This window comes from Ziziphus jujuba, chromosome 9, assembly GCF_031755915.1.
Source record: "Ziziphus jujuba cultivar Dongzao chromosome 9, ASM3175591v1".
NCBI classification, from domain to species: domain Eukaryota; kingdom Viridiplantae; phylum Streptophyta; class Magnoliopsida; order Rosales; family Rhamnaceae; genus Ziziphus; species Ziziphus jujuba.
Genome location: NC_083387.1, coordinates 18,850,851 through 18,862,294, shown reverse-complemented (window position 1 = coordinate 18,862,294; position 11,444 = coordinate 18,850,851). Strand labels below are relative to the sequence as shown.

Genomic DNA, 11,444 nt, shown 5'->3' with positions numbered 1-11,444 from the left:
TTCAAATTAATATTAAAAATGGACGGAAAATTGGAAACCCACTTTATAGTATATAATATTTACCAAAAAAAGTTTAGAGTATATAACAAACTTATAACAGATAATTAATGAAAAACCAAAGTAATTTTTTAATACTCGATTTTGAGGACTTGCATAATGGATATGCCCAAAAGCATAAAAACTCATGCCTACCTTGTCACCAAAGCATGTTCATTTTGAAATTTTTTATTCAAGCGATATCTCTCTCTGCCACAGCTTTCTAAGATTAAATTTCTGAGTAATTTCATAGCTTTTAATGCATCACATTCAAACCTTGCTTTGGAGACATTCACACCTCCCATAGGTCTTGAGGGTCAAAAAAAATAAAAAATAAAAAGAAGAAAGAGAGAAAAGAAGAAAAAGCAAATAGCACAACTTTATAATAAAAAAATGTCATATAATCCTGTTTGGTGTTTATCCTTTGTTTTTCACAACTTTTCAACCTCTCTCTCTCTCTCTCTCTCTCGCTCTCTCTTCCTTCTTGCAAACATTTGGAACTTATTGGAGAGCACTGAATGCAGAGAAACTCTTAGTCAGGCAATTTAGTAATTTAATTAACCTTTCTTAATGCACAACAGTCAACTCCCCAACTTGGTTCTATTTCCAACTCTAGTTTTGTTTCTTGATTTTGCTTAATTTTTATCAAAAAACAAAAAAAAACATTGCAGAGAAAGTATATATTACAAATCAAAGACATTGTTTTAAATTTATATTAAGAAATTTTTTTGTCCAACTTACTAGATATATCTTAGATTTTGTATTTTCGTTTCCCCGTTATATATAGGCAAAGTAAGAAGAAATTCCATATGGTAGCTATAGGTACTGGTTAGGAAAAGTTTGGATCATCAATTTCATTCTCTTTTGGACAATTTTTCCATTACAATTTTTTTTTTTTTTTCCTTTTCTGTCTTTGGAAAAAAACCACAAAGCAGAAAAAGAGATAGATCAGGCAAATGTCCGGCTTGGAACCTGCAGGTCAAGCTCCTCGCTATGTTCACCAGCTTCTCGGACCAGACCTCCAGCTCCAAAGATCCTCACAGCTACATCTTGCCTCACCGAACTCCCCAGACAACGATGAAGGAACTGATGCAGATACACCTACTAAAAGCACAGGTGGAGGATCTTCCGGCCGTCGGCCCCGCGGACGTCCTCCCGGCTCCAAGAACAAGCCAAAGCCGCCGATATTCGTAACCCGTGACAGCCCTAATGCACTTAAATCCCATGTGCTGGAAATCTCTGCCGGCTCCGACATCGTTGAGTCGGTGTCCAACTATGCAAGGAGGCGAGGCACCGGAGTTTGCATCCTCAGCGGAAGTGGAGCCGTCACCAACGTCACCTTGAGGCAGCCGGCAGCGCCATCGGGGAGTGTTATAACCCTACATGGCCGGTTCGAGATTCTTTCCTTGACCGGAACCTCTCTGCCACCGCCAGCGCCACCCGGAGCCGGCGGCTTGACTATATACTTGGCAGGTGGACAGGGCCAAGTTGTGGGAGGGATTGTGGTCGGGCCGTTGACGGCTTCTGGGCCGGTGATATTGATGGCGGCTTCGTTTACTAATGCTGTTTATGATCGCTTGCCACTGGAGGATCAGGAGGATTCTCCGGCAGCAGTACAGCCGGCAACATCACAATCTTCAGGAGTAACAGGCGGGGGAGGCCAGTTAGGTGATGGCGGAAGCGGCAGCGGGGGAGGCAGCGGCAGTGGCGGTGGAGCTGTTCCTTTTTACAATTTGGGAGTAAGCATGGGGAGTTCTAATTATACATTCCCTGGCGATGCTTTTGGTAATAATTGGAATGGTGCATCCAGGCCTCAATTTTAGTATTTAATTTACAACTTCTTTTAATTGATTTGATGATATAACTGAAAATCATGAGAAACGTTTTATGTTCGGTTTCTGGGAATTTGATTTTCTTTCTGAATTTGGAGAGAGGAAGAAGTAGATGATTGAGGATCATGGTCATCAGGCTCATGAAGTTTTGCTGTGCAGATATATATAGGAATTTTCTTGTATGAGAAAAAGTTGCCTGATTAATCTTTCACTAGGAGCAAGGGATCGGAAAATCATCAACTTCTGTAAGTCCAGATTAATGTATAAATGTTCCTTTCTTCTTTTCATTTCGTATGAGATTAATCAATATTTCAACAACATTAGTGAAGGAATAACTTTTCCTTTCATTATTTTGTTTCTTTCTTTCTTTCCTTTTTCTAAATTTTTTGTGATGCTGTTTTCCTATTTATTATTATATCTACTAATTAAAAACACTCGGGTAAATTAGAAATCTAATTCATGTGAACGGATCGAATTAGCTACCAACCTTGTTGCTTCACCTATATTCCAAACTTTATTTATTTCTTTATTTAATTTTTATATTATCATGATTATCGTATTAAAACATGGTATATATAGTTAATGTAGATGTTGTATTTGTTATGGTTGTCGTTTTTGGTTGACATCATTAGTTTAATAATTAGTCAATTAATTGTTCAATATTTTTTTGTTCTTCCTCTATCAATAAGTAGAACTTGGTTCTAACTAGGCTTGAAACATTTGATGATGATTAGTAGGTAGTAAGAATGAAGAATCAAAATAAACGTATGTCCAGGGAAGAAAATAAATAATTAAATAAAGCCCTAGAAAAGGGAGTCATAACTTCCAATGCAGGGCTACCCGTCTAAGTCATTAGTTGAAAATATAATTGTTATTGCCTAGTGCACAAAATAATTTTTATTCACACTTGCTGGACTACACACCTAATTATTAAGGTTGGAGAGTTTGAAACATTAGAACCTGAAATTCATATACATATTATATGGGAAGGGTTGTATCCTCTACGGTAGTATCTGCCTCGTATATTACTTTTGTTTCACATGTTTCTACATATAGATACAGAGTTATGATAATATTAGATCGACTTGATGAGTTTGGTTCTTGATTAGTTTCAACATTGCTTCAAGAGGAAAATGTTGAAAATGCATTAGGCACAAAGCTCATAAAAGGAGGCTCTAATCCTAAAATTATTGGTTTAATCTTATGAAAGTCTTCCTCCTCTCTCTCTCTCTCTCTCTATATATATATATATATATATATAACCAACCTCACATATTGATTTTACTTTTTCTATGAGCTCCTAGGTCCCTTTAAGAGCATAAAATTTAAAATTACATTAAGTAAATGTACCTATTGTACTACTAAAACTCTATATATGGACAAAGCAACATCATATAAACCATATAGGTCATTAATAATTTAAAAATTTAAACCTAAAACTTAATAAAGAACCTTTTGAGTGTAAAGCGATTAGGTTTACATGATGTGAATGTCAAAAAGCACTATCACCAGAAACATTGCCATTAAATAATTGTTTTATTGTAGTTAATATAAAAAGGATTTTTAATGTTAAATCAACCAATTAAATTTTATTAAGTGAGATTGATTTAATTTGGTATGCGCCTTACATTTATATTCATGAATTCATAAGTTCAAAACAATCCTCGTCTAATTTAAATTATAAATTGCTGTAATGATAAAAGAAAAAAAAGAAAAAAATGACTTACCATGAACCTTTCGGATTTTTTTAGTACATGACATGACAGGCTTAAGAAATAGAGAGGGTGCAAGTAGGGGTGGGCTCGGTTCGGTTCGGTTCGGTTTTGTGAACTTTTTTAAACCGAACCGACCGGTTCGGTTTGGGTTGGGTACTAAACCGAACCGAACCGACCGTTACATTCAACCCAAACCGAACCGAACCGAATGAATATTTTTCGGTTTGGGTTGGGTTCACGGGTTGGGCCGGGTTGGGCTTTCTGATGGGCTTCGGCCCAAATTTTTTTATTTTTGGTTTAGGTCGGTTTGGGCCTTATGATGAGCTTCACTTTCAGCCCAATTTTAGGATTCTGAATTTTTTAATCCAATTTGCAATTGTTTTCAAACGCGGCTTCGGGATTATTTTAACCCTATCACAATTCAGATGCCATTTGTCAAACAAAGTTTGAACAATTTTCAAAACCGCAAACAAGAAAAACCAATTAAAAAAAAGAAAAAAAGAAAAAAAAAAAAGAAGGTGCTGTGATGTGTTTTAAAAAACTTATAAAAGATATGGAAAAACAATTTCTTAAGATGCTTTTTGCTTTATCTTGTGGGCCCCTGACTTCAGCCATGTTGAAAATGAATACCAAATATTCAAACCCAATAGTAATGGGGCTCCAGTAAATTTGTCAAAGTTTCGACACCTACCTGCTTTAACTTCGAAAGGTCCATGGTGTAGGGTGTTCATTGCTAGTGCTGGTGCCTGTGCTGGTGGTTGTACGGAAGTAATACAGGTCCCATTGCCAAAACTTTGATTTTCACAGTAGCAAGTTGGTTTCATTGACTCATAACCACAAACTCCGCCAGATCCTGTACAACCATTACAATATTCATTATCCACCTCATATTTCACTTCAAATCCTTCTCTGTGAGCCTCTTTGATTTCGGACGAATTGTAGCTTTGAGAAACCCCAACTATAATTTTACTGCATGATGACCCAGTTTGATTATTCTGTTCCCTCAATAGATTCTTTCGGCTAGCACTTACAGCTGCAAAACTTCCCGATCTTTTGTGGAATTTAACAGGACAGAAAGTGAATCTTCCTGATGAAGAACAATCATAAAGAATTGTTAGATTTCCATGATGAGAGCTGATGAGAGCAAGAGATTTCGACTGGTTTTCTTTTTTAATTTTCAAGCAAATTCCTGGAGGCTGGAGAGGTGGAAATGAAAGAGACGAGGTCACGAGAGGCGAGAGACGTATGGGTCGGTTCGGTTTGGGTTGGGTAAATTTTCTACCCACCCGTAACCCGAACCGAAAACTACGGGTTCAATCCATATGTAACCGAACCGACCCGCTTAACAGTTAAAAACCAACCCAAACCGACCCAAATAGTTCGGTTCAGGCGGGTTGGTCGGTCCGAGTCGGGGTTTACCCAGCCCTAGGTGCAAGTTGAGAAGCATTTTCCAGAAATCGAGAAAGATTTTCATTGTTAGCAGGCTTAGTCTTGAAATATTAACCACCTTCTAGATCCAAATAGTTTTACATACTAAACTAGATCCTGCTGATTTCTGGTTCCCTTAAATGAAAGAGTAAGTCAATAAAAACTGCTCTTGATTTGATCATAGTTGGTGCGGTGCTGTTTTCCATATTGATTTGTATATGATTTGCTTACTGTAAATGTTTACTAATATTATTGTTAGATTGAGTTTGAGATACATCTCAAATAATTATAAATTTAAACATCAAATTGAAACCGAATTAGTTTGTCGTTACTTTATTGAGATATTGGAAAGTCTTTAACTAACAATTACAAACATTTGAAAAGCAAAATATACACAAAAAATGAAAAACCAAATGACATCGATAGTATTTTTTTTTTCAAAAAAAAAAAAAAAGAAAAAAAGAAGAAGAAAAAAACACCTAAAATACAGTTGTTCGGTAATGTGTTGGTTTTTTTAATCTTTTATTTTTTTGCTTTTGGTTTTCTATAAATCGAGTATAATTTGTATGTACTTTCGTTCATTTTACTTAGAATTTATAAATTTAGTGGAAATAATATATATATATATATAACATAGTTTGAAATGTTTTTTTTTTTTTTTTTTTGTGGGTTTAAGTTTCTAGTTAGTAAATATGTGTGACGGATCAAATTAACACTAGCTAAAGCTTGACGTACGCATACTACAAAAGTTAAGTCGAAAAAACAGAAAACTAAAAAAGAACGCGTTACTTAATAAGACCTTTTAATTGATTGTTAACTTGGGAATCCTCCAATCCTTAAAGCAAGCTTTCTATCCCTTGAATTGATCTTCATGTCTTAATTTAATGAATTAACGTCTTCAAATTTTGTTCAGATCCCACCTCTTTAATATCTTGAGTGAATATCTAAATTAGAGTGCGGTTAAATTTTCATTCTTAATCGTAATCTGCTTTGGCAATGTTCTTGTTATCAATTTCATTGAAACATACAAATAAATAGATAGATAAAGGTTTCTTTCATATTTTAATATCTTCGATTTTCGCCATTTTGCCATTTGGAGTTTCAACTTTCAAATGTTGAGATTTAGACTCTTGAATTATAATTAGTTTCAAATTATACTATGTTTGACATTTAAGTCTTAACTGATGGAAAATTTAATGATCATCTCAAACGTAAATCACGTTATTGACATTAAAATGTATATATTTCAACATGGAGCTTAGTAATGTGCAAAATTCTAAATTTACAAAGCTTTTTTAAATGTATTTTTGTCAGGAACCATTTAGGATCTTTTATCGAAATCCTTGATAAATCCTGATCCTAGAAAAAACCCTATGAGACCGTCCTATGAAAAATTCGACAATATCTCCTCTAAGAGTTTAGCATGTCCAATAAATTCTCTGTACGGAAAACATATTTCAATATCATACCATCTTATTTCTCCCCCTTACTACAAGATTTTCTACAATAAGCAACACTTCAATAACAAAGTACAAAAATTTATATACTAAAAATAATTTAATAAACAAAGAATATATTTAAATATTTATATTCACCCACACCATCTACTTAGTACAGTACTGCATTTTTATATCGTTTTATGAACATATCAAATGAGTAAATATAGATAAAAGGGGTGATAAAACAACAATAATAAAAGTAATATTAATAATAATAGTATTACAACTTGCCCGATAGTTACCACACTTGTCTGAAGACCATCATATTTGCCCGAAGGCTGCAATACTTGCCAGAAGGCTACCGTATAATAATAATAACAATAATAATGGTAATAATAATAATAATATAATAACAATAAAAATAATAATAATAAATAATAATAATAAATACAATAATAATTTGCAACAATGATGATGATGATACTAATAATAATACTAATAATGATAAAAATAATAAATAAATAAATAATAATAACAATAATGATAGTAATAACAATAATAATAATAATCACAATAATTAATAATAATAACTACAATAATAATTAACAACAATATTAATGATAAATAAAAATAATAATAGTAACAATAATAATAATAATAATCATAATAATAATAATAATAATCATAAATAGTAATAATAATTTGAAGTCACTAACGACAAATAAAAATAATCCTAAAATAGTTAATAATTTTCATCATAATAATAATAATAATAACAAAGAAGGATAATAATAGAAAATCATAATCATGAATAGATAAGATAAAATAAAATAAAGTAAAATAAATATTTAAAATTTATAAATGTACTACGAAATATGCACATTCGTAGCGGAGATGCATACGATATCATATATCATACTAAAATACAGTTCGACCCCCTAGACTTCTAGGCAGCAGAGTTACGAGGATAAGCTATTCACGAGTAGAATCAGATCGTTGCTCCCGTACGGTGCGGTACATACAAACATAATATATATATATATATACGTATATATAAAAAAGATATTTGAATCACCATATGATATACCAGTGGTGCCAAATAGTATCCAACATCCCGAGTGCTATTTGATGGGGAGGTTAAAGAAAAAAGCTTGCAATTGGTCACCTTGGTGTCCTGCAGTACCTATTGCTAATAACTTCTCATGGCTAAAACAATCATCTTCTGACTGAGAGGAAGATGGTTGATGCTCACTGAGCAAATATATTTGCCAATACTCATGCCCACAGCTTTTAGAGAATGGCCATACATATATGCATGCTAATCCATAAAGGCAGCCATCCTACAGCCAAAGGGAGATGGCTGATACTTACTGTACAAATATACTTGCCAACCCTCAGGTCCATGGCTCCCATGGGATAGCCATAGTATAATAAACAACCATTCATAGGATAGCCATATGCACTTGTGCATTAATAAACAATACAGTACAGAACACCAGTACTATATGTTGCATCTAAAAACAATAAAGAATTTACTATATTATAAATACCAAAATTTTGTAAAATATAACTGGATTTATACAATTTTACTAAATTCATAAAAAAAATTATATTTTCTTTTAATCAAGCATATAAATCTAACAATTTTATAAAATTAATTGTTACAAAAATAATTTCAATTCCATAATTTTTCAAATACACACGTATTTTATACACTAAAAATTATTATTCTTCTTAGATCCCTTAAATTTATTTATGCACAATGATATTAAACCACATAAAATTTACATATAACTTAATTTCACACAAATGCATTTTATTATGCAAAATAAATATACAAGTAAAATTTAACAATACTTTCAACAATAAATAATCACAAATATTTTTTTTTAAACCATATAATAAATTTTATATAACAAATACATTTAAATCACATAACATAGCATAGTGAAATCAACAACAATTCTTCTGATTTTAGAACACACACGATAGTTTTTTGAAAATTGTAAATAACACAAAATATATATGTATACTCATCTTTATTCACACAAATATATATATATATATATATTCGTCGATATACATAGCAAAATCCTTTTAACAAGTATATAATGCTCATATGCACATTTATAAATATATATATATATATATGTATATATATAAACAAATAATGTACATTCATATACACTCATATATACATATACATAATCACATACGTTCACACACATACACAGGTACATATGTATATCTACTGTTTTTTTTTTTTTTAGAAGCATATATATATATTCATATACTCAAATATATATATAAGCATTTACAAACATATCAAAAGGGTACCCACATATACTTACACATGTATTTATACTAGAATATGCATTACAAACATACATGCACATATTTATACATAATTATATACATACATATACAATTTAACACAACTATTACGTTAATTATAAAATTTACTAAAAAATAGTAACTTTTAAAATACACCATCATAATTCACAAACAAGGTACCAATATAAAGCCAAAGGGATGAGGATCACACTACTAGCCTCCATTGGGCTCAACACTGCTAACATTCCCATCCTCCCTTTCAATTTATCTCATAAACGGTTTGGAATTTGAATGATTAGAGGACATTTTTCAGATTATGGGATCAAAAAATAGGGGGAACGACTGAGATGGTGGCTGGAAACTGCCGAAAAACTAGCGAATGGAAGGTTGCCATCCACCGGCATTGGACCACCAATCCAGACGTGTCCACATACCAGATGGCCTGAAACTTGGCTGTCGGCATTGCTCGATCATGGGCTTTCACACTTACCAGAACATGTTGCCATTTAGTGGTCTGAAGTTGGCTAAACGACTGGTCAATGGTGAGAGAAAAAGATAGAGAGAGAGAGAGAGAGAGAGAGAGAGAGAGGTGGTTTTCGTACGGGGATAAGGAGAGGAGAAAGTGAGAGAGGGAGATCAAAAAATAAAAGGAAAAAGAAAAATATTTTATTATTATTTTTTATGGTGACAGATGGCACCATTGGTTTTTTATATGTGGCACTATCAGGGACTTTCAAAAATTCCACCACCCCGGTAAATCCAATCCTAGAAAAATTAGGCATAATTTTATGGAACTGAAACTTTTCAATCGTAGGTCCAAATTGAGAGTGTTGCTAGCCTTGCGAGTTAGTTCTGATCGCATCCTGTTTTGACCACAATTTTTTATTCTTAGCTACAATTTTGATGTACTACTAGTCTATGAATTCGTGTGGATGAGTATATTTCCATAGTATCTTGATCAATACAAAATTTCTTTCATTTTAAAACGTCAGCCATATGGATATACATGGTCAATCTCGGTTAAACCTTGGTCAAGCCGGTCAAAATTTTAATCTCGAGGCATTTTCTTGAGTCGAGGTTTTACAAAATACACATTAGTTTAAATTACATATATTATACATACACATATATGTACAATTTTTGTCAAACTAATAAAAATATATACCTATTAGGTTAAATTACCCAGAACTCCTCTAAATTGCTTGATACTTACAAATAACCCCTTTAAACAATTGAAATAGCAATAAACCTTTCAAGTATGATTATGATACCACACATTGCCCCCTTTAAGCCAGTTAAATACTAAAATTTATTTTAATCGGATGCAATACCCTTTCTGCAATACTATTGTACCATTTCCAAATAGTTTTTAATTTAACATAAAAACAATATTAATTTAATTAAATAGATTTATTCATTATGGGTATTTACATAATTCTATATTTATTATATATATATATATATATATATATTTCCTATAAGGGTAATTTCGTTTTGATGTATAATTTTCTTTAACAATTAGCTTGAGGTTTTTATTTATTTATTTTTTAAGTAATACCGTAGAGTTATTTGTAAGTATTAAGGAGCTTAGGAGGATTTTGTATAATTTATCTTACAAATTATTATTTAATCTATTTGCAAGTTTATCGATCCAAAATAATATTTGTAATGCTGTAAAATTATGATGTATTAATGGTTTTTTTTTTTGGCATTAATATTCTTATTAACATGATAGTTATATAAATATATATTATTAAAAAAATTTAATAAAACATAAACCTTAAAGTCTTTATATATATATATATATATATATATTGTAGTGTAGAAGGAAAAAAAAAATACAAGAAATATCTCATAATTTTAAAAAAATTATAAATTTATTAAATAAACAGGAAATGAAATGGGGATCACATTTTTAATTAGTTTTATAAATTATAATAACATAAAAAGATAGAAATTGAGATATTTTTTTTTATAATTTTATATTTTTAATTATAAAAAAAATAAAATTTTTAATTAATATATGAGTTAAATGCATTTTAATACCTTTAAGTTTTAGTTCTAAAACATTTGTACTTTTGTGTCTAATAATTTTAACAAGTTGCACTTTGATATCCAAATACAACTCATATGGGATGGCATTTTTAATGTCCTTTTAGCCAAATGTTAAAAATAGTCAAATTTACAACAAATTGTAAATAGTCAACTAAAATAAAATATGGATATGTAAAATCAAATTACAAAAACAAATAACGAAAAAAAAAATGAACTAGGTTAGAAACTAAAACTAAGAGAAATTTAAAGAATGTATAATCTAGAGACAAAATATTTGGGAAAGCAATTTGATTGAATGTCTAGCTAGAATTCTACATGATGTAATAGTTTAATATTTGTAGAATTTCACCTATCTAGCTGACTATGGGAGATGCGTGATTCAGGTGTTATTATTATCTTGATGTGAATTTTCCAACTTTAGCCAATTTCCTAATTATCTCCCATATTTTTTTTGTCATTTTATTTAATATGCAACGACCAATATAGATGGGTGAGAGGCATTGGCAGGCTACCTGGTATCCAATCCTACATCGCTCAGATATGGATCAATGAATTGTTCAAATGTAATGAGTTACTCTATTAATGCCAATACCTTTTCAGAGCGG

The 11,444-nt window shown here is 31.3% G+C and overlaps 1 protein-coding gene across 1 annotated transcript; it reads left to right on the top strand.

Annotated features, from left to right (window-relative positions):
* Window positions 1–465: 465 nt before the first annotated feature.
* Window positions 466–2,257, top strand: LOC107427182 (AT-hook motif nuclear-localized protein 25). Its single transcript, XM_048481524.2, has one exon. It carries the CDS (start codon window positions 993–995, stop codon window positions 1,857–1,859), a length of 867 nt encoding a protein of 288 aa, XP_048337481.1. The 5' UTR covers window positions 466–992; the 3' UTR covers window positions 1,860–2,257.
* Window positions 2,258–11,444: the final 9,187 nt, after the last annotated feature.